This window comes from Clarias gariepinus, chromosome 27, assembly GCF_024256425.1.
Source record: "Clarias gariepinus isolate MV-2021 ecotype Netherlands chromosome 27, CGAR_prim_01v2, whole genome shotgun sequence".
Classification (NCBI taxonomy): domain Eukaryota; kingdom Metazoa; phylum Chordata; class Actinopteri; order Siluriformes; family Clariidae; genus Clarias; species Clarias gariepinus.
The window spans coordinates 2840556-2865098 of record NC_071126.1 but is presented as its reverse complement, the minus strand read 5'-3'; the positions used below and the strand labels follow the sequence as shown (position 1 = coordinate 2865098).

Sequence of the window (24543 nt, the reverse complement as noted above, 5' to 3'; positions counted from 1 at the left end):
TAGTGTTGTATTGAATACCAGCACTGCTGTGATCCTGTGATCCTGCTGAATTCATGTCAACCATGCTTCGTTCCAAATCATCTCAATAACAGGAACACAACACGAGTTATTAAAGGTCAGGTGCTCACAGAACACTACACCTGAGTAAAACTAGCAGGAAAATCTTTAAACCATAATGTCATAACCATGAGGGCACAGCCTGAATCCTGAAGATACCACAGCCAGAGAATCTATGAAATATTGTCAAGAGGAAGATGAGAAAACACCTGACCCAACAATACAGATGAGCTAAATGCTGCTATTAAAGCGCCTTGGTCTTCTGTAACACCTCAGCACTGCCAGATGCCGATCGCCTCTGTGTCGAGCCATGCTGAAACAATAATTCCTGCTAAAGGAGCCCTGAGCAAGTATTGGGTGCATAAATTAACATTTTTAAGAATTTCTGCATTTTAATCCCTTTCTGATTGAGCTTAAGAAATATTCTAATATTTTGAGATACTGGATATCTGATTGTTATAAACCATAAAAAAAAATCACTTACTTTTATACACAATAAAATGTTTTTTTTTTCATTATAGGACTTACAATTTAGTATTGAGCTCAGTAATAAACTCACAAAAAAAGTGTTAAATGTGGTTACTTAAAAAATATTGACGTACTCCGAGGAAATATTCTACTCTGGATACAAAAAAAAACTTAAGCTGAAAAGGCATTTTTGCTTTTAGTTTCTGAGAGAAAAAAGAAAAACATAAATTACATCCACATGGAAAAGCAGACACACTCTGGAGTACACACTTTTGTGCGCTCGCACACACACACACACGCATGCACACACATATACACACACAGCAATCTGGTTAAAGTGATGAAAATACATGATTAACCTTTGGTCCTCATACTCCTCTGAGTGTGTGTGTGTGTGTGTGTGTGTGTGTGTGTGTGTGTGTGTGTGTATCTTGCAACCTGTGTAATTGTGTGTTCCCAAAAACACACAATACAGAATGCTCCTGGATATTTAGAGAGAAGCGGAGGTCAGAAAAATATTTGTATCTGATCTATGAATCACACTGACCTTGTTGGATGGAGGGGGAAACATCTCGGTGTGTGTGTGTGTGTGTGTGTGTGTGTGTATATTTAAGACAGCACACTCACTTCTGGCAAATTTGTGATTCATATTTCCAGGAAAACAAATCAGTGATATGCTTCACCTTCATGAAATGGAGTAATTATTTACATTATTGTGTTAGATATGAGAAAGTGCAGTGAGTAGGAGATGAAGAGAGGAACTTATCGCAGGAGGAAGCTCGCAGTAACGTCTGGTTCTTTTATCAACCAGTGCTTCCTGTTCTGGAGACACTCGCTTCATGCATGTTCTCGCTCTCTCACACACACATGCTGATCTATGACAAACACTAAAACTTAGACACACTGGGAAATCTGATTGGACTGGATATTTCTCCTGAAGCACCATAGCACTATCTGAACCTGCTACGCTCACACTGCTCAACAGAACTATTTTCTATGTGTGTCTGTGTGTGTATTTCTTTTCCAGCAGCCATGTTTTCTGATTTTCCTGAGAACAGCATTTCGGATAGTATTCGCTTTTGTTATCTTGTGATTATTCTGTAATTGACTTTACTGAGGTCAGTAGAAAGATCCAGGATTCAGTGATTAGGTAATATATCAAATCGAAGACGTTTACAAAATCAAAGTAATACAACAAAAGAAACACAGTAAGACAAATGCATTTGTGGGCATGGAGAAAATATTATCCTGATTTAATGTTCAAGCAACAAAGTGAAGGGAAAAAAATTCCCTAAAACTGTCCACCTCCATCATCATCACCTTTTGTCAAGAAGCTACTTAACATGTTAACAGGTAATCAAAGATGGGCATTTCAAAGAAACTAGGAATTATGATAAAATTTCTGGTGAATGAAGGTGTAAAAGCAGAAGACTTCAAGCAGCGTATGGTGATGAGACTCTTAGCTGCAGTAAAACATTTGAACAGTGCAAACGTTTTAAAGAAAGATGTATGATGTTTCCAGCCCAAGTGGCCCGGAGCCCATTGTTGACATTCAGACAGTGGAATACCTGATCCTTGAAAATCGAAAAAAAAAAAAAAAAAGCATTTGGAAATGACATGTCTCTGGCTGTGAGAACTGTACACACAATCATTCACCATCATTTGCACATTTCAGGAACTTGACTGGGAGTTATTGTTCCTTCCCCGTACAGGTCTTTTTTATTTGGGCCATTATAGGAGTTCCTGAGAGGCCGGGGTTTCAGATATGAAGTGTATTAATGTAGCAGAAAATGATATACGGAAATAAAGAAAATTTTATTCTGCCCAATCAAAAGTCCTGGTTTGACTTGAACACCCATTGTATATGAAATGATGTATGTAGTATATACAGTATAACATATTTATGGGTAAGAAGTGATGCTGTAAGAAGCCATGTGGTATTCATGTCACTTGCTAAAAATCCTAAGTAGAAACTGCTAGTTAAGGGGACGCTTACATATCTCAGTTTCATGGACATAAGAATAAGATATTAAAGTATCACCCTCACGCAACTGATTTTCCTTCATTTTAGCCAAATACTATGCTATTATAACACATAACACATGGAGTTTATTTAAATGGAACAGCTTAGATGTCAATGTTTGACAGCTGATTAAAGAAGGGAACAAATGCTGCCATTCTTACATGACATTTATAATATTTGGCCTTAAGCAGTAAAGTACAAGGAACATCCCATCGAAGGAAAAAAGACAGGAAATAAATGCCTGGTTATAAATGATTTCCCAACTAAACACTGATTTCTTTTCAATCAGACATATTTATCTCTTTAAACTCTCAGAGAATCCTTAATAATATAATAAATAACAATACACATTAAAGCAATATCACATAAAAGGTAGTGCTGTTGTACTGATATTACTTCTATACAACGGTTCCACAAACACCATTCATTATTAACGTATTATGATTCTTTTCTTTATTTAACCAGCTATTTTGCTCTGCCAAAACATAGCCTCCCTTAACTGGCGGAACTAACTAACTAACCTCAACTGGCAGAGCTGGCGACTGACAGTTAGTGTAATAAACAGGGGCGATACTACAGTATGTAGCCAAATACCGAGGAGAACAAACCATGGAGGTGGTGGACAGTCCTGAGAACCTTACAAGATGTACTTCATATTTCCACTTATTCTGCTTTAGATTATCAGCTCCATTAACTTCTGGGGTTTCTGGGGTTGACTTCCAAAGAGCATTAAAGGTGTTGTTCCACACACCAAGTAGTGCCCTTGATCAGGGGGTTAGAGAGGAAACAGGGATTCAGCCTTGTGTAAGAAGCTGGTAAGCTTTTATCCACTTTTTTTACATCATGTTTTACATCACCACTTGCGGAATTTCTCTCATCCAAGCTGATTATGTGGTTGGAGCTGGTGTATAATATTTAATACAAGACTGGATAAGACCGAAATGTGAACAGATTATATTTATAACGATCAGCTGAATGCTGAAAATGTGAGCTTAAACAGAAATAATACAAACTAAAGATAAGGAGAAAGATAATCAGAGGTGTTCAAGGTAACTTGATACTCCCTTCTTTACTGACTTTACAAGACCTTTAATAGGACTTTTAGAAAGTTTTAGACACTCACCGATGGGTTTGTTAATAAGTGATTAATTAAATGATTAATTTTGTTAAACATATGATATTGCTATCCATAACCCCCGGTGTCCCTCGCCACGCCCAGTCCCTTTCCAATGACTCTTTATTATTTCTATTAAGATATTTTCACTGATGGTCTTTCAATCCCTCCTTGTTTTACGGGAAACATTTTCCCACTTGCATGAGACTCACATCTGATTATTTTCCAACATTCTTTCAGAAGGTTTTATAAGCCTGAAGCTACAGTGTATTGATTTTTTTTTTCTGGGGGGGGGCGGGGGGGATTGAACCCCTCTGTAATATAGTGTCCCTGTGCTGCTGTGGGTCACTTAAATTACATTTAACCATAATTTACACTCAGCACTGTGTCAGGGGTAAGAGGTTGGAATTGGGGGGACTTTTCTATATTTCCATCATACGTCAGAGTAGATATGGCAAACATCATTGCTAAAGTTGGATAAACAGACAACCAGAGAGTAGAGAGTGTGAGAGAGCAGGAAAATTAATGACTTCAGGCATGGAAGTATTGGCTTGTAATATTAGAGTTTTAGCTAATAATAATAATAAGAGGAAGAGATATTTTGCTGAACCTGTGCACATTTATTTGTTCTTTAGGGTTGCGACAGTAATTTGATTATTTCTGAGGTGAGCAGTATATCTCATACTTTAACATTATACTGTGGTCTCGTTTACCTCGATAACGGTAAACCCTGAGAGTGGTTTGAATCAACTACAAGTTAATGCGATTCCTACAACCTTTACAGCATCATAAATACTACTGCTTTGCGGACTGCGAGTACTAACTGAATGAAAAAAATTAATGTCAGCTGTGTAAAGCCACTTTAACTAAAGGTGGGACGTTTATCTGCGGTTTACAGCCTTTTTTAAAACGGAGAGAGTCATGTGAGTCTGCTATGTGAAATCTGTATATCTCCTGATTTACAACGCTCTGGCGGCACTGTAGTCTCGTGTTGTTCTTGTAAAATGTTTGGCAGTTGAACTAGTCATAAAAAAAGTGCGTAGTGAAACATCAATGTTTGTGCTCACAGCACGGTAACAGCATCGTAGACAAATGACAAGATATTTTAGGGAAATTTACATCTGAACTTTAACAATTTTAATAAAAATTTGGCTTAACAATATGATTTAATGGTTATTATATTATTAAATGCAAAATTATTTTTAGGTGGTTGTTTACGAAAGTCATATGTGTTTGCATGACTAAAATTAGACTGAAATTCGTTGTTGACTTAAAATAGACTAAAACTAAGAATGATTTTAAGACTTAAATGTGACTAAAACTTTGGAAGATTTTAGTCAAAAGACTAAAAAAGCTAAAACCAAAATAAAAATAAACTTGAAAAAGTTTGTTAACACACATTTTTACCTCAGAGTGTAAGCATATGAAAGATAACATCCCACCCAGAACATAGTTGGCTTCAAGTTGTCTAGTAAATCCTTAAAAAAAGTTTACTTTCCTAGATAAAATGTGGTCATACTTTAAGTACTATGGGTCACATTTTAAATCTGAAGAAAAGCTGTGAAAAAGGAAAAACAGCATTTTAAAGAAAACATCGCAAAAAAGAGGAAAATGCTACAAATAATATATACAGTGGAACCTTTGATTACCAGCATAATTCGTTCTGGAAGCGGGCTCGTATTTCAAAAAACTCACAAATCAAATAAAATTTTCCAATAAGAAATAATGGAAACTCAAATTATTCGTTCCACAGCCCAAAAAAATAAATACATAAAAATAATAAATACGAAATATGAAGTAAAAATAAAACAAATTAACCTGCACTTTAACTTAAAAAAAAAGGAAAAAAAAAAAATCCCGACAGATAAGTAATAGAAATAGTATATATAAAATAGTAATTTTCAAAAAAGAATATGTTTTACGCATACACACATTGGCTCAGTCGTGATACATGATACTCAGTATTTGTAAACCAAGACTTGTTCGTTTTCCAAGTCAAAAAGTTTTAAAAATCTTTGCTCGTCTTGTGGAACACTCGGAAACCGCATTACTAGCAATCCGAGTTTTCACTGTAGTGGGAGGTGTGGATATCCCAGTGAGCCCAGTGGGAATTGTGAAGAAATTGCAACACACCACTGTCTGGTACCCTTGTTCCTAAAATGTCGGAGCAAGAATGGGACTAGTGAGAAAAGCCACAGAAAGGTCCACAATCATTTTGAAGTGACAAAGTTCTGTGCCTGAGACCGGAGTGAAGGTGCATCAATCAGTAATGTCAAGATCTCTGTATACAACTGGCTTGTGTAGGAAGAAACACATCAAAGTATGCCCAGGAAGCCTCAGAGTGACACAATTTGATAAGGTGGGAGAATAAAGTTAAACTATTTGGTGAAAAATTTAGGACACACTGCTTCCAGAGGCTTGTTCAGTAGTCTCTATGCATGATGGGTGCATCACTCTATGAGCTTCCCGTCCTACTTGTCCGTCACTCTGAAATAGGGCCAATCTGTACTCATCTGACCACATGAACTTTTTCCATTGCTCTGTAGTAAATTTAGAGTGCTTTTACACTGGGGTCCGGAACACTTGGCCCCAGGACCAGTTGATTTTCCCTGATGAGTGGTTTTCTTATGGACACACAGCTGTTAAGTCCCAATCCTGTTAGTTCTCTTTCACTAATAAACACAGCTGTAATTTCTATTGTCAGTTTTTTTTTACTATGCATCCTACTAAGTGTTTAAGTGATCTCCATTCATGATTTTTTTCTGATCACTTGTAGAAGGTTCAGTGCAGTCCTTACAGTTTTTAATCTAAGGTTTGTTGGACAGTTCTTAAGCCAATTTCATTAATTTCAAATCTCCCTAATTGCTTTGTGTACTTAATGCAGGTCGATAATTAGACTCTTCTGAAGTGGTGACTTTTTGGCCAGGCAGTGTAGTTTAACCATGAACATCAGCAAAGAAAGTAGAAAAGCACATTTTGATCACAGATAAAATTTATTTGGATAACAAGGACTTTAGTCCAGAACTGCAGAGTCCCTAAATACACACTTACTTCAAGGAAAATCCGCATTTGAGTGTTGACCTATTTCCCAACAATATGTATGTAACAAAGAGTGGCTTTTGTCTCTCAGGATGCCTCTGAGTTCGAAGTGGACAGATCTACGTGAATTTAATGTGCAATGGATTAATAGAATATGGGTCACAAAATGCAAGTATAAGACAATACAGAAGGGTACTGCGAAGAGGTGAGCTCCTATGTGAGCTTACAATGCTGAAAGTCTCTACACTCTATGTGAGCCTTGGAAAGGAAGACACAACACTCGGGTGGAGACCAAAACAACCGCCAAGTGTCTTGGTCAAGTTCCAGTGGTCTGTGAAAGCGTTTAGATCCTGAAACAGCTCGGGAGTTGGAACTAAACCAAATGTTTTGTGTATTTTGGGTTCCAGGTTCCAGGTAAGTATAGTTTGAAAGATATGATCTGACAAACTCAACCACAAAGCTCAAACTGAGCCAAAGGACAGAATTGTAGAGCTGCAGAAATGTTATATGGCCTCGAGATTCAGACCAACTAACAAAAACAAACAAAGTACAACTGGATGTACTGTAAAATGGGAAATTAAATGGATAATTTATCTATTTTTTTTAATTAGCATTACTACTCTCTTTTCCATACGTGGGAATAATCGCTGTTTGGTTTTTTTTTACCAATGTTATCTCGTTATACATCTGAGCAGTTGAGGGCAGCTTGGTGGGGCTGAGGGGTTTGAACCTATGACCTTCTGATGAAGTTTCATTTTAAGCCATACATCCTTACAGGCTCACTGGCTGCTCTTATCATGAACATTGTAAAAATCGAACCAAATAACATATAGACCAAAAGTATCGATTTTCGCAGACGAACTGCTGAAAGCCCATTTATTGTATCTAATGTGCTATTGGAAAAATTGAAGGGTCTATGCGAGTCTGTGCTTGTGTGTATAATGTTTAAGACCCTAGAGAGAGGAGTTCATGTTGCAGTGGAAAATTAGTCATGCTAAAAAAATAAGAAATAAGATGATTTGATAAGGAGATGATTGCTTCATGATATTTGGTGTGATAAGCTTTAGATATAATCATAGTCATATTGAGCATCATTGTATCACAAAAAAAACAAAAACAGCTTAAGTTACAGTACACCAGTCCCAATCCAAGATCAATGTGTGACTAAACACCAAGCTGCTGGAGCTAGGGTGTCGCTCCCAGATCTGAGTTTGCATGTACGAGGGAAATAAGAGTATCTCTGTAATGGCACATGGGATTGCTAGTACAGCGATGTATTATACAGAAACACACATATGCACACAGTTTAGACAGGTATAAAGTGAGCGAGTTCACACACCACGTCCCCGTGATGGAAAGCAGTTCTCAGCATCAAAAGGCAAGGCTCACTGTCTCTTGCAGGGATATATGTGCTGCATGTAAGATAAGAATGAAGGGGAAAAAGAAACAGACAGAGAAGGGATGATAAAAGGGGTGATGGGAAAAGGGAGAAAGGGAGGGAAGGGGTGAGAGAGAGGGAGAGAGAAACAAAGAACCATAAAAACATGCATGGCATAAGGAAATGAAACACCACTGTATCTTTACGAGCATGGAAAGACGTTAAAACGTATATTAGTGAAAAAAAGCAAAAAGGGAGGACAGTAATTCTGACCAGAACTCATAGTAGCCTAAACCCGTTGAAAGAACAACAGTAATGTATTTAATAACCTGACCTCAGGAAGGTGCACACAAAAGAAACAAGGTAAATGGGTTGAGGAAAGAGGAAAAGGTGAAGATGCATGGTTTAGACAGAAACGTATAGAACTCCATAAAGTAAGAGCTTAGAGTCTTAGAAGGAGGTGGAGCAGTGCAGGAAAAAAGGGATTAAAAAGTAATGAAAATGAAACAGAAAATATATAAACAGGCAGGGGTGAAAAAAGACCAAAAAAAGGGCAAAAAGTAAGTAGTAAAGATGGGGGTGTGGAAAGTGGAGGGCGAGAGCAGTGGGGCCGTTCCCCCTGGCTCAAGCCGTGATTAACACCAGACCTCCAAACAGGAAATGGCCTGGCCAGTGCCGAACAACGGGAGGCCTTCCATCTGGAGCTCAGCGCTGACTAATACACACACACACACACACACACACATATATATACACACATTCGCTTTAAGGCTCAGATACAAATACAGAGCACTGATGCATATGTTATGAAAAGGTTACAGGTTCTAGCATGCATTAAGAGAAACCTGAAGAACGAGGACCATAAGAAGCTGTAGAGCGCATGAGTGCAGGAATCAGGGAGACGATAGTGCACGTAAAACTCCATAATAGATGGGGGTGGGTGGCTTGGTGGGGGGTTAAAGAGTAAAAAGGGTTCAAGTTGGTGTCCTAACAGTCACTAGGGGAATTAAACAAAGAAGTAAATTTAAGAAGGGCAGAGGAGCAAAGCAGTAAAAAGCAAGCGCTCACAGATGCCATTTCTAACTGCAGAAAGTACTGCAGCCGTCAGTCAATGGATAAAACCCAGACCCATCCAGGTCTAACCAACCCCCTGTCCCTAAAACACAAACGCACACACACACACACACTGCAAGAGGATGACAGGATGAAAGACCCGGGTGAAGGACAAAAAAAAAAAAAGTTTTATTCCAGCAATGTTCCAGACAGTCGTGTGTCTGAGGCCTGTAGGCCAGACCCCCAGAGAGCAAAATAACTTTCTCTGAGTGTGTGCGTTTATAAATGAATATACTAAAGATAATCCTCAATGGACTTGTGGCTGAACCGAGTCGTGTGCATGGCAGTGTGTGTAACAGTGCTGACGGTCCCCAAGTGACTCAGGGGGACCAAGTGTCCTGTTTATTGCTTCTTTTTATGAGCTGAAGTATTTCCTGTCATGGATGATTGCTAGCAGAATGTGCTACACATTCATCTTTGTGTGTATTTGTTTTTAAAACTGTTCTACTCCTCTCCAGCTCACAACTAGGGTTCATTGACACCACTCCCAGTCTATATATATATTTTTTTTTAATAAAAAATGACTTGGAGGCTATTAATATTCATTAGCTGATTTGTAAATGACTAGCGGTATCATAGAAATGTTGTAGAAATACTATGAATATATTTAACTAGAGGTTTTAGAGCAGCAAGGTTACACTACACAATTGTAGAATTTGAGATTTGGCAAGGCTGTGACCTGGTAAATCCAGTGACCCGGTAATACTGGTGTTGGTCAGAAAAGAAAACAATCTTAGATTGTAGAAAACTATTTACAAGACAACACAATCCAAGAATCATAAGAAATGGAAAAATAAAATGGCACTTTTTAAACAAGAGCTTGACCAAAGACATATTGCAGACTGTGCAAACGTGTGCTGAAAGGTTCTCTGGTCTGCTAAAACCAAACTGTTTTGGTGTTTCTTCAACATTACTCATCACCCTGAGGTCTTTATAGTGAAGCATGGTGGTGGGAGTATCATGATGTGAAAAGGTTTTGCATGTTTTAGCAGAGACTGGAAAATCGGGCAAGGGTAAAGAGTAAGACTTAGGAAGTTTACATGTTAGAGCAGTTATAGCTTGACGAGGCCATCTAAATGATCTACTGCCCTTGTCTCATTATACAAGTACGGCAGGAGAATCAATTTATTAACTGAACTATGTCACATTCTGCTATGGTTGGCAATATGCCCCTTTCAGATTGTTAGTACTGTTTTCCTAGTTGACCTATTACATCACAGACCAAAACAATAAACAAACTGGTAGCATTTTGATTGGTGACAACATGGAAACTCTACAACAACTTTACATATTTGATTTGATAAAATATATGTCTGCGTTTACATGGACACAAATTTTCCACTAATAACTAGAATAATAACCCAACCAGTATAAAAATGCATCATGTAAACACCTCTTTTGGAAAAGCTTGCCCTGTTTAGAATAAGAGGGGGGTATAAATTGTTTACCTGGTTATTAGCCATGTGAAGACTTCGGGTTGTTTCTGTGCATGTTTGCTCCACAAGGGCATAACATTAAATGATGTAGAGGATATTTTTCCTGATAATTTCTGATTGATATACTCACAACACACTGGCTCCTGGTCAGAGGTGGTTGAACAGGGCGATGATTGGCTCCCAATCATACAAATGGTATACAAGTCAAACCGGCGCTTGTGATAAAGTTTGTGGTAAATGAAGGCATAAAAGCGATTGATTATACAGAAGACGTCAGGCACAATACAGTGATGCAAATCAGTGATGAGTAGGTGGTAATACATTTGAATGGTTCAAACTTTAAAAAAATCCATGAATGATGATCCTGGCCTTGGTGGCTCGCAGCTCACTGCAGTCATTCCCATGGACATTCAGTGAATGGAACGCCTGATCCTTGAAAATCTATAGATAACTTCATGAACTTGCAAAAGGAAGAGACACATCTGTCCTTAGGAACTGTACTTTGATGGCATCCAAGCACTAGTGAAATGCTGGGATAAGTACATTAGCGTACCAGGGGATTATATACAATATAAAGGGAATTCTTCTGTTATTCTGAGCAATCAAAATAATCCCAAATTATTGTAACAACCCCTAATGCAGAAGGTGGGATTTAGGATTATATATACATGGAAAATAGATTATGTGCATAAATTGTCCAGATACAATCGTACGGGTAGTGGTGGCTCAGAAGGTTAAGGCTCTGCGTTACTGATCAGAAGGTCAGGGGTTTAACCCTCAGTACTACTAAGTTGCCACTGTTGAGCCCTTGAGCAAGGATCTTAACCGTATGTGCTTCAGGTCGCTGAATCCCGGCTGACCCTGCACTCTGATCCCAGTGGGATATGCGAAAAAAATAAATAAGGTAAGTGCTGTAAGGTACATGTGACAAATAACTGAATCTTTCGTCGTCCCCTGCCTTGGACTGAGCAAAATTCATAAAGTATGAATAACATAGATAAAAAGTTACATGAGAACTTGTACAACTTGATGGATGAAAGAAGAAAAGGCCTGCGAAAGCTCTCGCTTGTGCACCGACCCTGGAATAACCCTCCCGCTCAGTGTGCAGTCTGCTCAAGGATTGCTCACGATGTTCACAGGGAGTTTGGACCATTTTATCCTCCTCTCCACCCCAGTCTGGAACGCATGACTGATCCAGCTCTCTGAAGGAGTTTGCTCTTGTCTTCTGTAGCGACACTGTTTCCCAAGCACACGGCCGAGCAAAAGATGGCACATGACAAAACAAACTTACCGACCTTAGCTGAAGTATTAGAAGAAACTTGATTCTCTAAACATAAGCGACACTATCCAATCAAATCATCAAGCTCGTCACGTGAAGTTAATTCAGTTGCTGTACTACGAAACAATAAATATTCGCTTAAGTTCATTGGCAAAAAAGGTCAAAGAATACAAGGTAAGCCTCCATATGTGGTTTCATATTTCTGCACTCCCCTATCACAAAGCTGCACTTCCTGTCCTAAAGCTGGAATTAATGTCACTTCCCTTCATCAAAAAGCCTGATTATTAACTCCTACTAATTACAACATGACCATTAATTTCCTATGGATGAAAAAAACATCATAATCCTCATAAACTGTGTGTATCCATATGTGTGTGTGTGTGATATTTAATATCTTAATACATGCTGGGAAGTCAGCACACACACACACAGCATAAACATATACATTTTACCTACACACAGGGACATGCATTAGTTTCCACTAGCGTTAATATTGTCAGCTATTTTCAATTTTAGAGTCTTAGAGTCTTCGTCCCGGGATAAATGTCCCTGTTAGTTTTTATCATATTAAGTCACTCTTATCCTATTTTTCATTAGTCAAGTTTTAGTCGACTAAAAGTCTGGACATTTTAGTCTAGATTTAGTCAATAAGAACATAATATTTTAGCAATAAGATTATTATTAATAACTCTACAGTCAATCTAGTCTAGCCAAAACCATTTTTAAAGGTTTTTTACAAAATAATTATCTTAACATTTAAAATGTGTCTTTTCATCTGATGTTTTCAGCTAATTAAATTTATTTCTAACCATCACAACAACTGCTGCATGTCTATATTATTTAACTACCAAACAATAGGAGCAGTATGGACAATATAGTGTTCAATAAAAAAAAAATAATAATAAAAAAATTATATATATATATACACACACGTATATATGAATTTACACACGAACTGTTGGTCACAATTATTTGATAACCTCTTATCTTAATGTGTTGGGCAATATAATAAACAGTTTAACTATATAATAAAATAAAATACATTACAACATAATTAACATTTTATGGTATACCAGGTTTGTGATGTTTGTGATTGTGTGCCCACGTTGTTTCCCAGATATTACTAGATAGTAGCTTTTTTTCTCCGACTCAATATTAAGAAAATGGACTTAATATCGTCTCTTGTCTTTCGCCCGAGTAATACTGCTGTGACGACGAAGAGTTAAAGATACTTCTGATATGCCGCGCTCAGTTACCCGAGAAATACTGCTGCTCATAGTACGGTAAAGTGCTCGCCCTATCATCCGGAGATCGCTGGTTCGATTCCCGGGTGATGCTGTAACCTCTCGCAGCCGGAGGTCTAGAGAGAGCTGATTGGCCGAGCTCTCTCAGAGGGGAGGGATGAGAGGTACTTAGTGCCCCCACATTAATCACGGCTCTACAGCCAATCCAATCATCCATTATCTCCGAGTGTGTTACTCCGCCCCCAATGGTGCGTGAGCGACCAGTTTGAAAAGATGCAGTCGGCTGGCGTCACGTGGTTCGGAGGAAACACGTGCTAGTCCTCGGCCCTCCCGACTGAGTGGTAGTAGTAGCCTTAATGTGGGAGCCCCCTAGTGACGGGGTCAATCTGGTCCCAGGGCATTCTGGGAGATCCATGTTTCTGAAACCACAGAACTCCGTTCTAATCTGCTCCATTGGCCAAACCATTCAACTTGATGATAATGGCGTCATGATAATGTTTAATTGTGTAGATGTGTCTTTTTTTGTAGGGATGAAATGACTTTATCATGATAAATATTAATACTTAACTATTATATTATTTTATATTATATACAGATATAATAGAGAAACTAAGGGACATCCTTTTAGTGTGTGTTTGGATTCTTGAGCTTTAAAGCTCAATGGGTTATGAAGCATGGGGTGAGCTTGTGGTTACAGTAACTATCAGGTCAGAGTAACTAAAAACACAATAATTGAATGCGTTTTCCCAACTTTAAGAACCATGATGGCCGTTATTCCACCCTTCTGGCCTACGTTTTTAGCATCTTTTGGCTGGAAAAATATGAATATCTCTTTTGGATGCGCTAATTAGCAGACTAAATTATATGTATGTGCATGTATAATTTAACTATACTATGAGTCCTAGTACTGATATTATCTGATTTTGTTTTTATCAGTTTGAAGGCAGCATGGTGGTCTAATAGTTAGTATTGTGGCCTCACACCTCCAGGGTCGAGGGCACGGTTCCTGCCTCGGGGCTGTGTTTATGGAGTCTGACTGATTGCCCCGTGCTTTGGTGGGTTTCCTCCCACAGACAGATGTCCAAAGACATACAGTTAACATACGTTAATTGTGGTTTCCAAATTGCCTGGAGTGTGTGTGTGCTTGTGTGCCATGCAACAGATTGGCACTCCGTCTAAGGCGTATGCTGCCTAGTGCCTCAAGACCCCTGGGATAGACTTCAGGCCTCCTACAATGCTGTACAGGATAAGTAGTATAGAAAATGAGCGAGTAATCAGAGTGGGCGTTTTCAGTGCTGCCCAGGCATCATTTTATCAGTCTGATCTGGCAACCCTGTTTATGAAAATTCAATTAATTCAATAGGAGGAAATTTTAAGTTGAAGTTGCATCATGTCATATAAACGAAACTTGCCTTTCTGATGTTCTTCCTAGTCATTTTAGTGTGTGTGTGTGTTTCCAGACCCCTAGTGGAATACAATTATACACTCCTATCAGCACACTGCTCTATTACACTGTTGCAATAAATAATAAGCAATCCCCCAACACGCAAACACACACACACACACACACACACACATGCATATACATACATCCACACGCACACACACAAATGCAAAACGGTCTTAATTTAAGTTGGCTTCCTTCCAAAACAAGCTGACCAAACAACCCACCAACCAAGAACAAGCCTGCATGCTGAGATCTAACAATTTCTCCCTCTCCCTCTCTCTCTCTCTCTCACACACACACACACACACATACACACAATCACACACTTATTAACCAGCATTGTGAGTTTATACCAACATATAGCTAATACAATGAGAATATTAAATACATGTAATAAATCACATCAAACATTAAACAAATATAATTTTTTTTTACTAAGAGTTGTTATTTAACAGGCATAAGTAGATTTTCCATAAATGTTGTCATGGTTCTAGACGTTGGGGTTGTGAGCTCAAAGTCACACAGTATCCTCCGTTGAGTTATTTTTGAGCCTAGTGGTCAAAAATGGGAAGTGCGTCTAAACACTAATTCATTTGGGCACATTTTTCTGCACCATGCTCATGGTGGGAATCATGTGACTACAAAACGATCTTCTTGCCTCCGTCTTTTTTTCCCCATGTGTGAAATTACAAAACAACAACAACAACAACTTGTCAGTCACGGAGTATGTTTGCATCAGTATGCACCCTAGAGGTCTAATGTTGTGCAGCATGTCAAGTCTATTGCTTGTTAGAGATAAACTCTAATAATCTTTCAAATTTGTTTCGCCTCTCCTAACACAGCACTGGCTTTCCAATTTAATCATGTTTACAATCTTCAAAACAAGATTGCGCTGTAGACTCCCACAGAATCAGGGTCCTACAGAAGGTCGGTCCAAAGGTCTGCATCGTGATGCTCACACAGTCAGTGTTTTCAGTAAAGAAGGAGCAACACGCAGGAGAGAGACAGGATTGGGTTGCTCTGTCTGGCAAAGTGCATTTGCAAACAGAGTGTATATGATTCTATGATGTACAGAACCAATACCTAGAACAATAGAGTTCCTGTAATGTGCAAGTGGTGCTGGTTAATGATTGTGTGTAGTTTCCACACACTCCATATGCATCTTCTCCCCAAGTTGCAGACGAGTTTTTTATTATCAGGCATTCCACTCATAGAATGTTCTCAGGAATGTATACCACCTTGGCCAAGATCGTCATTCAAGGGCATACAGCCTTCCTTAAAAAGTTTCGCATGGTTCATATGTTTCATTGCGGCTAAGAGTCTCATCACTCTCTTGAACTCTTCTGTAAATGTCAATCGCTTTTATGCCTTCATTCACCAGAAATCTCATCCCAAGTCCCGGTTCGACTTGAACGTCTCTCATAGATGACTAAAAATTCCCTAAATAACAGCCTGTAAGGCAACTGAATTGGTTATGAAGGAGTCGAAGGTAATACATGAAGATCTGCCTGAAAATCCCTCGAGTAAAGAACTCATTTCCTACAGTGTGAGCTTTAAATGGAACCATTTTCATAGATAAACACTGTTTTGCCTTTTAATTAAAACCACACAAGTTACTGGATCCAATATGGGCCAAGCATCTGGTCTGATGTTCTTTCATTCTTACTATCCACTGAGTGTGTTGGACCTGATGTTTGAATTAGCTGTGTGTCAGGAATATAGATTCATATGAAAAAAAGGGGGAACGAGAGAGACAGCACTATGGTTCCTGCTTAATAAGTACATAGAGATGTTCTAGAATTCAACTCCCAAGCTACTCATCAAGTAAAATGTGTATGTGTGAGTGTGTGTACACATATATAGAGAGCAAAATCTGGTTCTCAATGTAACCAGGATGACTGTGTCTACACTCCTATTCACAATTTTAGGGGTAGCTCAGTGGTTAAGGCATTGGACTACGGTTCGGAAGATCCCAGGTTCAAACCCCACAACCACCAAGTTGCCACTGTTGGGCCCTTGAGCAAGGCCCTTAACCCTCAACTGCTCAGATGTGTAATGAAATAAAAATGTAAGTCGCTCTGGATAAGAGCGTCTGCCAAATGCCCAAATGTAAATGTAAATGTAATTTAATGTGCCAAAATCCCCCAAAAATATTGTAACACCTAACACACAAATATACAATACACACACACTACACCCACTTTACCTTGGAAGTGCAAGCATGTAACTTTAGAGCAGAGTGTACAAGTCGGTGATGGTGGCGTTGGCGCTCCAGTAGGAAGTCATAAAAGTTAATCAAAGTGATGAGTATGTCTGAAACTGTCCAGCGATTGTCTGTGACCCATATACTTTCTATAATAGAATATTAGGTGGTACGGCGGAGATGTCACTGTGTCAGTGCCAGTTATCAGTACCTCAATACATAAACAAATGAATAAATAAATGAATGAATGAATAAATAAATGCAAAATTAAAAAATTGGAGAAAATTTGTACGGTTGGATTTTTTTGCACAATTTAAATTTAATCACAATTTATTTTAAATTAAGGTTAGGCTTAAACCATTTTTCAGAGATACAGTATAATGACTCAAAATACACTCCAATACCAAAAGGTTTTAACCTGAACTAAAATAAATGTTTGTTAGATATTGTAAGATTTAATCTTTTATTGAAATGTTTTCAACCTGAAATTTACAAGCAGGTAGTTTATATCAATACAGCACAATCCCATTATGGTGTTTACATCATCATCAAAACATACAGTAAGAGTGCCTACAAATTCTGTACAGATGACAGAAATGCTTTAAACAACCAAACCAACAGAGGTTTCACTGACATAAGGTCATTTTCACATTGGGCATGACTGCTTTATACCCTGCCTGAGCTCGACTGCCTTCCCCCACCCTGGTCACTCCCATGCGACTGAGCTTTTACATTAGATGTTCCACACCTGAGTACACTTGCAGTGTTTCCCACATACTGAGTATTCTTGTGCTGGCTTCCCAAGTATATTTGCAGAACCTTATAAAAAAATCTGTCAGGGAGAATGATCCATCCACAATCGATTAACTAGTAGCAAACAGTACACCGCTCTCACGGTGAGTGGCACTCAAACGGTAAGTGGCTCTTCTTTATAAAACACAACACACAATAAAATGTATAAACACTGGTCACTGACCAATTATATATATATATATATATATATATATATATATATATATATATATAGTGGAACCTTATTCCGAAACACTTGTAAACCAAATTAAATTTTCCCATAAGAAATAATGAAAACTTAAATTATTCGTTCCACAGCCAAAAAAAAAAAAAAATATTTATTTTTTTTTTACACAAAATATAAAGTAAAAATAAAACAAATTAACCTGCACTTTACCTTAAAAAAAAAAAGTAATTTTTTTTTTGACAGATAAGTGTTTCCGTTTCTGCGAGCAGGCGCTGTGTGTGTGTGTGTGTTTGGGTCTGTGGTTATGTGTGTGCTCGCACGTAATTTGACACCGTGCCAGTTTATGAACACACACACATACATGCTCACAAAGTGAGAAAAAGAGAGAATGTGTGAACTGGCACGTTGTTAAATTACGCGCACACACAGGCTGAGGAAGAAAATGGATTTTTAACCTTCCAATGAGACTTTCTTTTGCTTCACACGTGCACACACATGTGTTATAAGAAACAGTACACGTGTGCTGTAAACACAAAATAAAATATGTTTTTTTTTTTGTACACACACGCAGTCACAGTGTTGTAAAAAACAGTAAACGCGTGCAGGAATGTTGATTATACCAGTAAGACTCGTGCAATAAGACCCAGCAGGGAAGACGATTACCAGCAATTTCGCAGTTCAAGAGAGACAAAAACCGTTGGCTCAGTTGTGATCACATGACAGACATGACAAAACAAGAAGCGCATGCGTGATACATGATACTTGGTGCTCGTAAACCAAGACTTGCTTTTTTAGAGTCAAAATGTATTTAGAATCTTTGCTTATCTTGCAAAACACTCGCAAATCGTGTTACTCGCAATCCAAGGTTTTACTGTATATATATATATATACTGTAGTTATTACTTTTAAAATGTGTAACATTTGCGTGTATTATTATTATTATTATTTTTTTTTTTTCCCAAAAACAACCAGAATCAACCATAAAAACATGCTATCCTATGAATGTGTGCTATTTCTTTGCTTATATGACCAATTTTGAAATCAGGTCATGTTTGTATAGTTAGTTTAAATGAAATAAAATTCAGTTTATCATATGAATATACAAATAATATATATATATCATCATATGAGTATATATAGAGTGACAGTATCATTTTTTTCAGCACAACCTAGGCAAGCATTACTGATATTTTGGATGCGGTGCCAAGATCCCTCTCATACGTTTTCAGCTATGATTGTGCTTGCCTGTGCAGATTTCAGAGAAGACAGACAGCACTGATGACGTCACATTCTAAACAGCGGTCAACTTCCTTATTTTGGTACGGTTAGCTTTTACACCTGATTCAAACTTTGTCCACATGGAACCGTCCTCGAGACCACATTTTCAAGATGATTAGTGTACCATGCCTGGTTACGATACACAGTGTACTCAGATCTGTGTCCAAGCCCTTAGTGTAAAAGTAGCTTAAGAAACAATATGTAGAGAGAAAGTGATCTGTTGTGTAAGGAATCAGTAATGAGGCTTAGTGGAATAAAATCTATAAATGTGACAATGCTATTTCTGATCAAGATACATGCAAATAAGATATCAAAGTTTGGGAAAAAGTTGATCTGAGAGTCGCATACTGTATGAGAGTCAAAACTTTGTTGTTTGCAATGAGTGAATGAACATCCCTTTAGCAACTGTACTGTAGGATTTTATGACATTATAAAGTCTGAGAGCGCCAGGCTAATGGCCGGCCTTCAGGAGGCTCCACCAAGCCTAATGGGTAGGTTTCACACCACTTTGGCTTAAACAGAGAAACAAATGAGAGCTTCACACAGACCATGCATACACGCGCACACACACACACACAGCCAGGCACACGGCACATACTGTATGCAGTGCACTCAGGCGCGGTGTGTTGTGGTTTGGCTCGGACTCAAGGTTAGGAATTTAACTCTATTTAGATTCAGATGTCCTTGAAGTCATGCACACACACTCATATACACATGTACAGTACTGTGCAAAAGTCTTAGGGACATTCAAATAAATGCTATACAGCGAGAATGTCTTCAAAAACAACAACAACAACAACAACAACAAATATATAGCCAGTAAACAGAAATGAATTAAGCAGAGTCAGTATTTGGTGGGATGATGCTTTGAGGAGTCTAGTCGCAGGTACAACTTGTCCAATTCTATAAGGAAATCAGCTACCAAGTTTTACTAAGCACCATGCACAACCAGCCACAGCTCTTCTCACGACTTGTAACAAAAAACAAGACTTGTGCGCAGTACTGCAAACATACCTAATGTGAAATTCTGCTATGAATGAATAAAGTATGCAGAAATCCTGCAAGTACCTTTACTTGCTTAGATCTCATATGAATGTCTGCATTGTGCTGAATGAGATTGGAGGGGAAAAACACAGAATCGTGGTAGTTTGAATCAATCCTTACCTCATCAACAAAGGGACAAAGAATAAGGAATAGCTGTTGCCTTCAGTGCTCTGGAGGAGTGCTGTCATTAATAATTTTATACTGTGTGTGTGCGTGCGAGGTGTGATGAAGCGTGGTCAGTATTTCTGTCACTCGGTAAGCAGGACGCAGAGAGACAGATGCCAGAGGTATCGACCCCAGATGAATATTAACCCCTTCACACACACTGTCCTCCCACCCATTTCTGTCTCCCTCCATCTGCTCCACCCTGTGTTCACATGATGTATGAAGTCATGTGTTCCCTGGCGATGCAGCTGCGGTACGGAGATCGGGTCCAGTGAATCTTCCCTGTGTCAGGGTGGATCCTTCACTGTCCTCGCTGTACTGTGGGTTGTAGACCGACTGCATGCGGTCACGTTTGTGTTAGCGGACATGACGTGATGCTACAGGTGGTCCTGTTTTGCCCTTATTCTGAAGTACACTTTAAGGAAGTGTAAGGGTGAAAGTTACAAGCTGTGACGGTAGTGTTTAAAGCAGCCAGGCACGATTAAATATCGGTCAGGACGTCCACATATTTAGCACCAAGGCTGTAGGGGGAAAAAAAACTAGTCTCTGGAAGAAGAGTATATAATTTCCCTTTTCTTAGAAAACTTGAATGATCAGTTGGTAAAAAGATTTTTACAGACAGAGCACATTTGTGTGACAGAATTCCTTTGAGATGGTTTGTGTGTGGTGGAGTTGCAGTTTGTTTTAGCTATAACAGCTTAATGCAAAGGAGCTTGCGTGCAGAGCAACCCTTACAGAATGAAAAGAGGACTGCAGCTAAACTCGGTTCATAAAAGAAGAACAATAATCAATAAACTCTCTCTTTTTCCATTTCTTAGACTCACTTTTTTATGTGAAATCACAAAAACGCATTTATCTACCACTTTGTCTGCAATTTCGTTTGCCATTCTGTGTGCTTTTTTGTCCATTATTTTGTCTGCTATTTCACCCACAATTTTGTCCATTTCATCAACCATGTTTTGTGCCACTCTGCCAACCATTTCCTTGACTATTTTGTCCGTCATTTTGTACATGATTTTATTTTCCCTTACGTACACACTTCTGTATGTCATATTGTCCACCATTTTGTCTATTTTTCACCTACCATGTTGTTCGCCATTTCATTAAGCAGTTTGTCCGCCACTTCGTCCACCATTTTGTCTGCTATGTCGTCTACCATTTTTCCACTTTTTGTCTGACATGTCATCAACTAATTTGTCTGCCATGTTGTCAATTTGTCCGTCATCTCATTAACCATTTTGTCTGCCATTTTATCCACAATTATTTCCACCATTTTGCCTCAGAGAAACAGTGCTTGCTACTGTATGGAGGCAGCTGTTAATTGTAAGAATATAAAAAGAAACACGATTGCCTGCTAAAACACTTTACTCTTACTGTACATTATTTGTCTAGGGACAAGGGAAACTGTAGTAAATAAAACTTTATATGGGGTCTGAACTCCCAATCCTTGATCACCTCCCTCACCTTATGGTTCATTGTTCCGCGGAAAGTGAAACTTGTGCATGCTTTATCTCACTCACTTTTACGATTTGATAGTTGCACTTTATCTAAAATGAAAAGAAATTCTACAATATTACAATAATAAACAGCAGAGGTCTTGCAGAAGATTTCTCAGCATCCACCTTGCAGGTAAACGGTCAACTGGGTAAATTATTTAAATGTACAGTAAGAATGAATTTTTTATCCTATGTTGTGAAAGGTTCTTTTTGGGGAAAAAGAAACGAAATATAAAAAAAAAAAGAGTCCACCTACCTGCTGGAATAGATCACTCCAGTAGGTACATAGTTATGAAATCAAAATGGCCACCTACTTACCAAACGTGTTTCATCATGGGTAATTTGCTGCATAAGCTGAATTGCATAAGCATTCAGCATAAGCTGAATGGTCATGTGATAACACAGTTGCATTTAATATTATGCAACCAAAGACGGTCTAAATAAAACGTTCTGCACATTTGTACCCTTAGATTCTAATAGATAAAGACTTTTAAGAAAGAAAGTGTTTTGTGGCATTATTAAGAATTATAATAATACTATATCAGCGTCATGACCTCACTCATCTCCAGTCGTACCTGTAAAACCCTGCACCAGTGGACTCAGTGTGGTCTGCTGGGTGAGTAAAAGTGTCAGCGCCCCGATGATCTCTCTCTCCACCTTCTCCTCGTCCTGTGTTCCACTCGCTTGCGTCTCCTGAGCCAGAGAGTACACGTACACCAACAGCAGCAGCAGCTGGTCCACGCTGAAATCAGCCGAACCTGAAACCGAACCACCTCCGGACTTCGTGAGTGGAAGAAACTGCTTCAGGACATCCGCAAGTTCAGACTCTCCCAGTGCCTACAAAATATAAAAACAGAAATGAGGGATAAGTCATACCCTTCACAAAAACGCATTTAAAAAACCAATAGTTTTATTGGTTTCTGTGGATCTTTCTGTAGGGATCCATAATTACATAACTTATAATGTAATATATTACTAAGCTTTGCAAATAAAATCTGTAGATTTAGAAGAAGCAGTCTTTACATTTGAACCTCGGATTACGAGCATAATTCATTCGGGAAGCGGGCTCGTATTCCAAAAACACTCGTAAATCAAAGCACATTTTCCTATAAGAAATAATGGAAATTAAAATTATTAGTTCCACAGCCCCCCAAAAATACATAAAAATAATTAACAGAAAAAATAAATTAAAAATAAAAGAAAAAGGTAAGAAAAAGGAAGAAAATAGACAATTTCTATGGGGTGCCTATGAGCCTAGTGTGCAAAGCAATAACTACAGTTTTTACTGTGAGCATTAGTAAGCATTATTTGTAAATCTCTAAAGGAAAAATATAAAGGGATTTGGTGTTATTTACACCGACAAAGCATGATTATATACTCATTGGTCCCCATATTAAGAACAATAAAGGTTTAGAGTTAGGAAAGGGTAGTGTTGGGGGTTAAAGTTTGGGTTAGAGTTGGGTAGTAAAGTTTAGGGTTAGGTGGTTAGGGTAAGGGGTTAGCTTTAGGATTAGGAGGTAGAGGATAGGTTAAGGATAATGAGGTACAGTAGGGGATAGGTGGGATAAGGTTAGAGAGTCAGGGTTTAGGCTTGGGGGGTTAGGTATAGGTTTAGAGGGTTATGTTCAAGGTTAGGGTGTTAAGGTTTAAGATTGAGGTTTAGGGGAGTTAGGGTTAGGGAACGACCAGGATTGGGAACATGTTTAGACATGAAGATGCCATCAGATATGGGCTGCAGTTAATGTTCATATCAACATCAGAGTGGAGAAAAAAAATTCCAGTAACATCAGTGTCTTTGGCTGTGTTTAAGTTTTTCAGAAACCCCAGATCTCTGGAGATTTTCACACACAATACCTCCCAACCTTTGCCTCTGTAAGCCTCAAGTTGTTTTCCCAGTTGAATTAGGAAATACAAAACCAGTGAGCACAACAAAGACCACAAGCTTGTGTGCAGATATACTGTATATTAGTTCCATATTTAAGTTTTTATAAAAGTAAAGCAGGATCCTGTCACTATTCTGTGCTTTCAAGGACCCAGCTCTCACATCAAACATGTCATACAGCTTTAGAATGTATGGTGCAGGCAGAAAAAAACAAGAATCCCAGTGCAAGATGAAGACCTCAGCTTTGTGTGGTTATGAGGAACCACTGCCTCTGTGTTTAAGTATTTGGCATCCAGAGGAATCTTGCAGACATATACCACAGAGCTGAGCTAAAGCTGGAGCAACGAGAACCCTTGTACAATGGCTTGGAAGGAGTACAAGGCAATTTTGTCTAAAAATTTAAGGGTGAACTTTTCCAGCATCAGTGGTTGACCACCCAAAGCTAATACTAAAAGATGGCAATTTTGAAATGCACGAAACCCTATTGTATAGAAAGGCCATAGTAATTTAACTAACAATGCAGGTTTTGGGGTCCAGTGGGAAGGTTGTCCGTCGTTTATCATCAACAAAACAGTCCACCTAATACAGAGAACATTCTGAAAAAAATCTTTACATATCTACAATATGAAGGGATGTGTTTTAGCAATTTGAGCTTGTAGCAAAACAGAGATTTGCTTTGGTTTGAACATGAGCCCCACTATGTGATACTTCTCCTGATGTGCTGTGAAAGGTTGATACAAGTTACATATACAACAAAACAGTAAAAAAACATTCGAATAAGGGTTTAGCTCAGAGCGTAGGCATGCTTAATGCTTACAGAATGTACAGCATAAACATGCTTTAGAAACTGCCGTTTCATTTTCTGAAAAGGAAAACTGTAACCTGTAGTGACCCCAAC

At 38.5% G+C, this 24543-nt stretch overlaps 1 protein-coding gene across 1 annotated transcript in view; it reads right to left on the bottom strand.

Moving 5' to 3' along the window:
* Positions 1-24543, bottom strand: part of scfd2 (sec1 family domain containing 2) — a 133198-nt gene that overhangs the window by 39480 nt on the left and 69175 nt on the right. The window contains exon 5 of the mRNA XM_053488965.1: positions 22339-22600. Coding sequence (XP_053344940.1) covers positions 22339-22600 — 262 coding nt within the window. The remainder of the gene's footprint in view (positions 1-22338; positions 22601-24543) is intronic.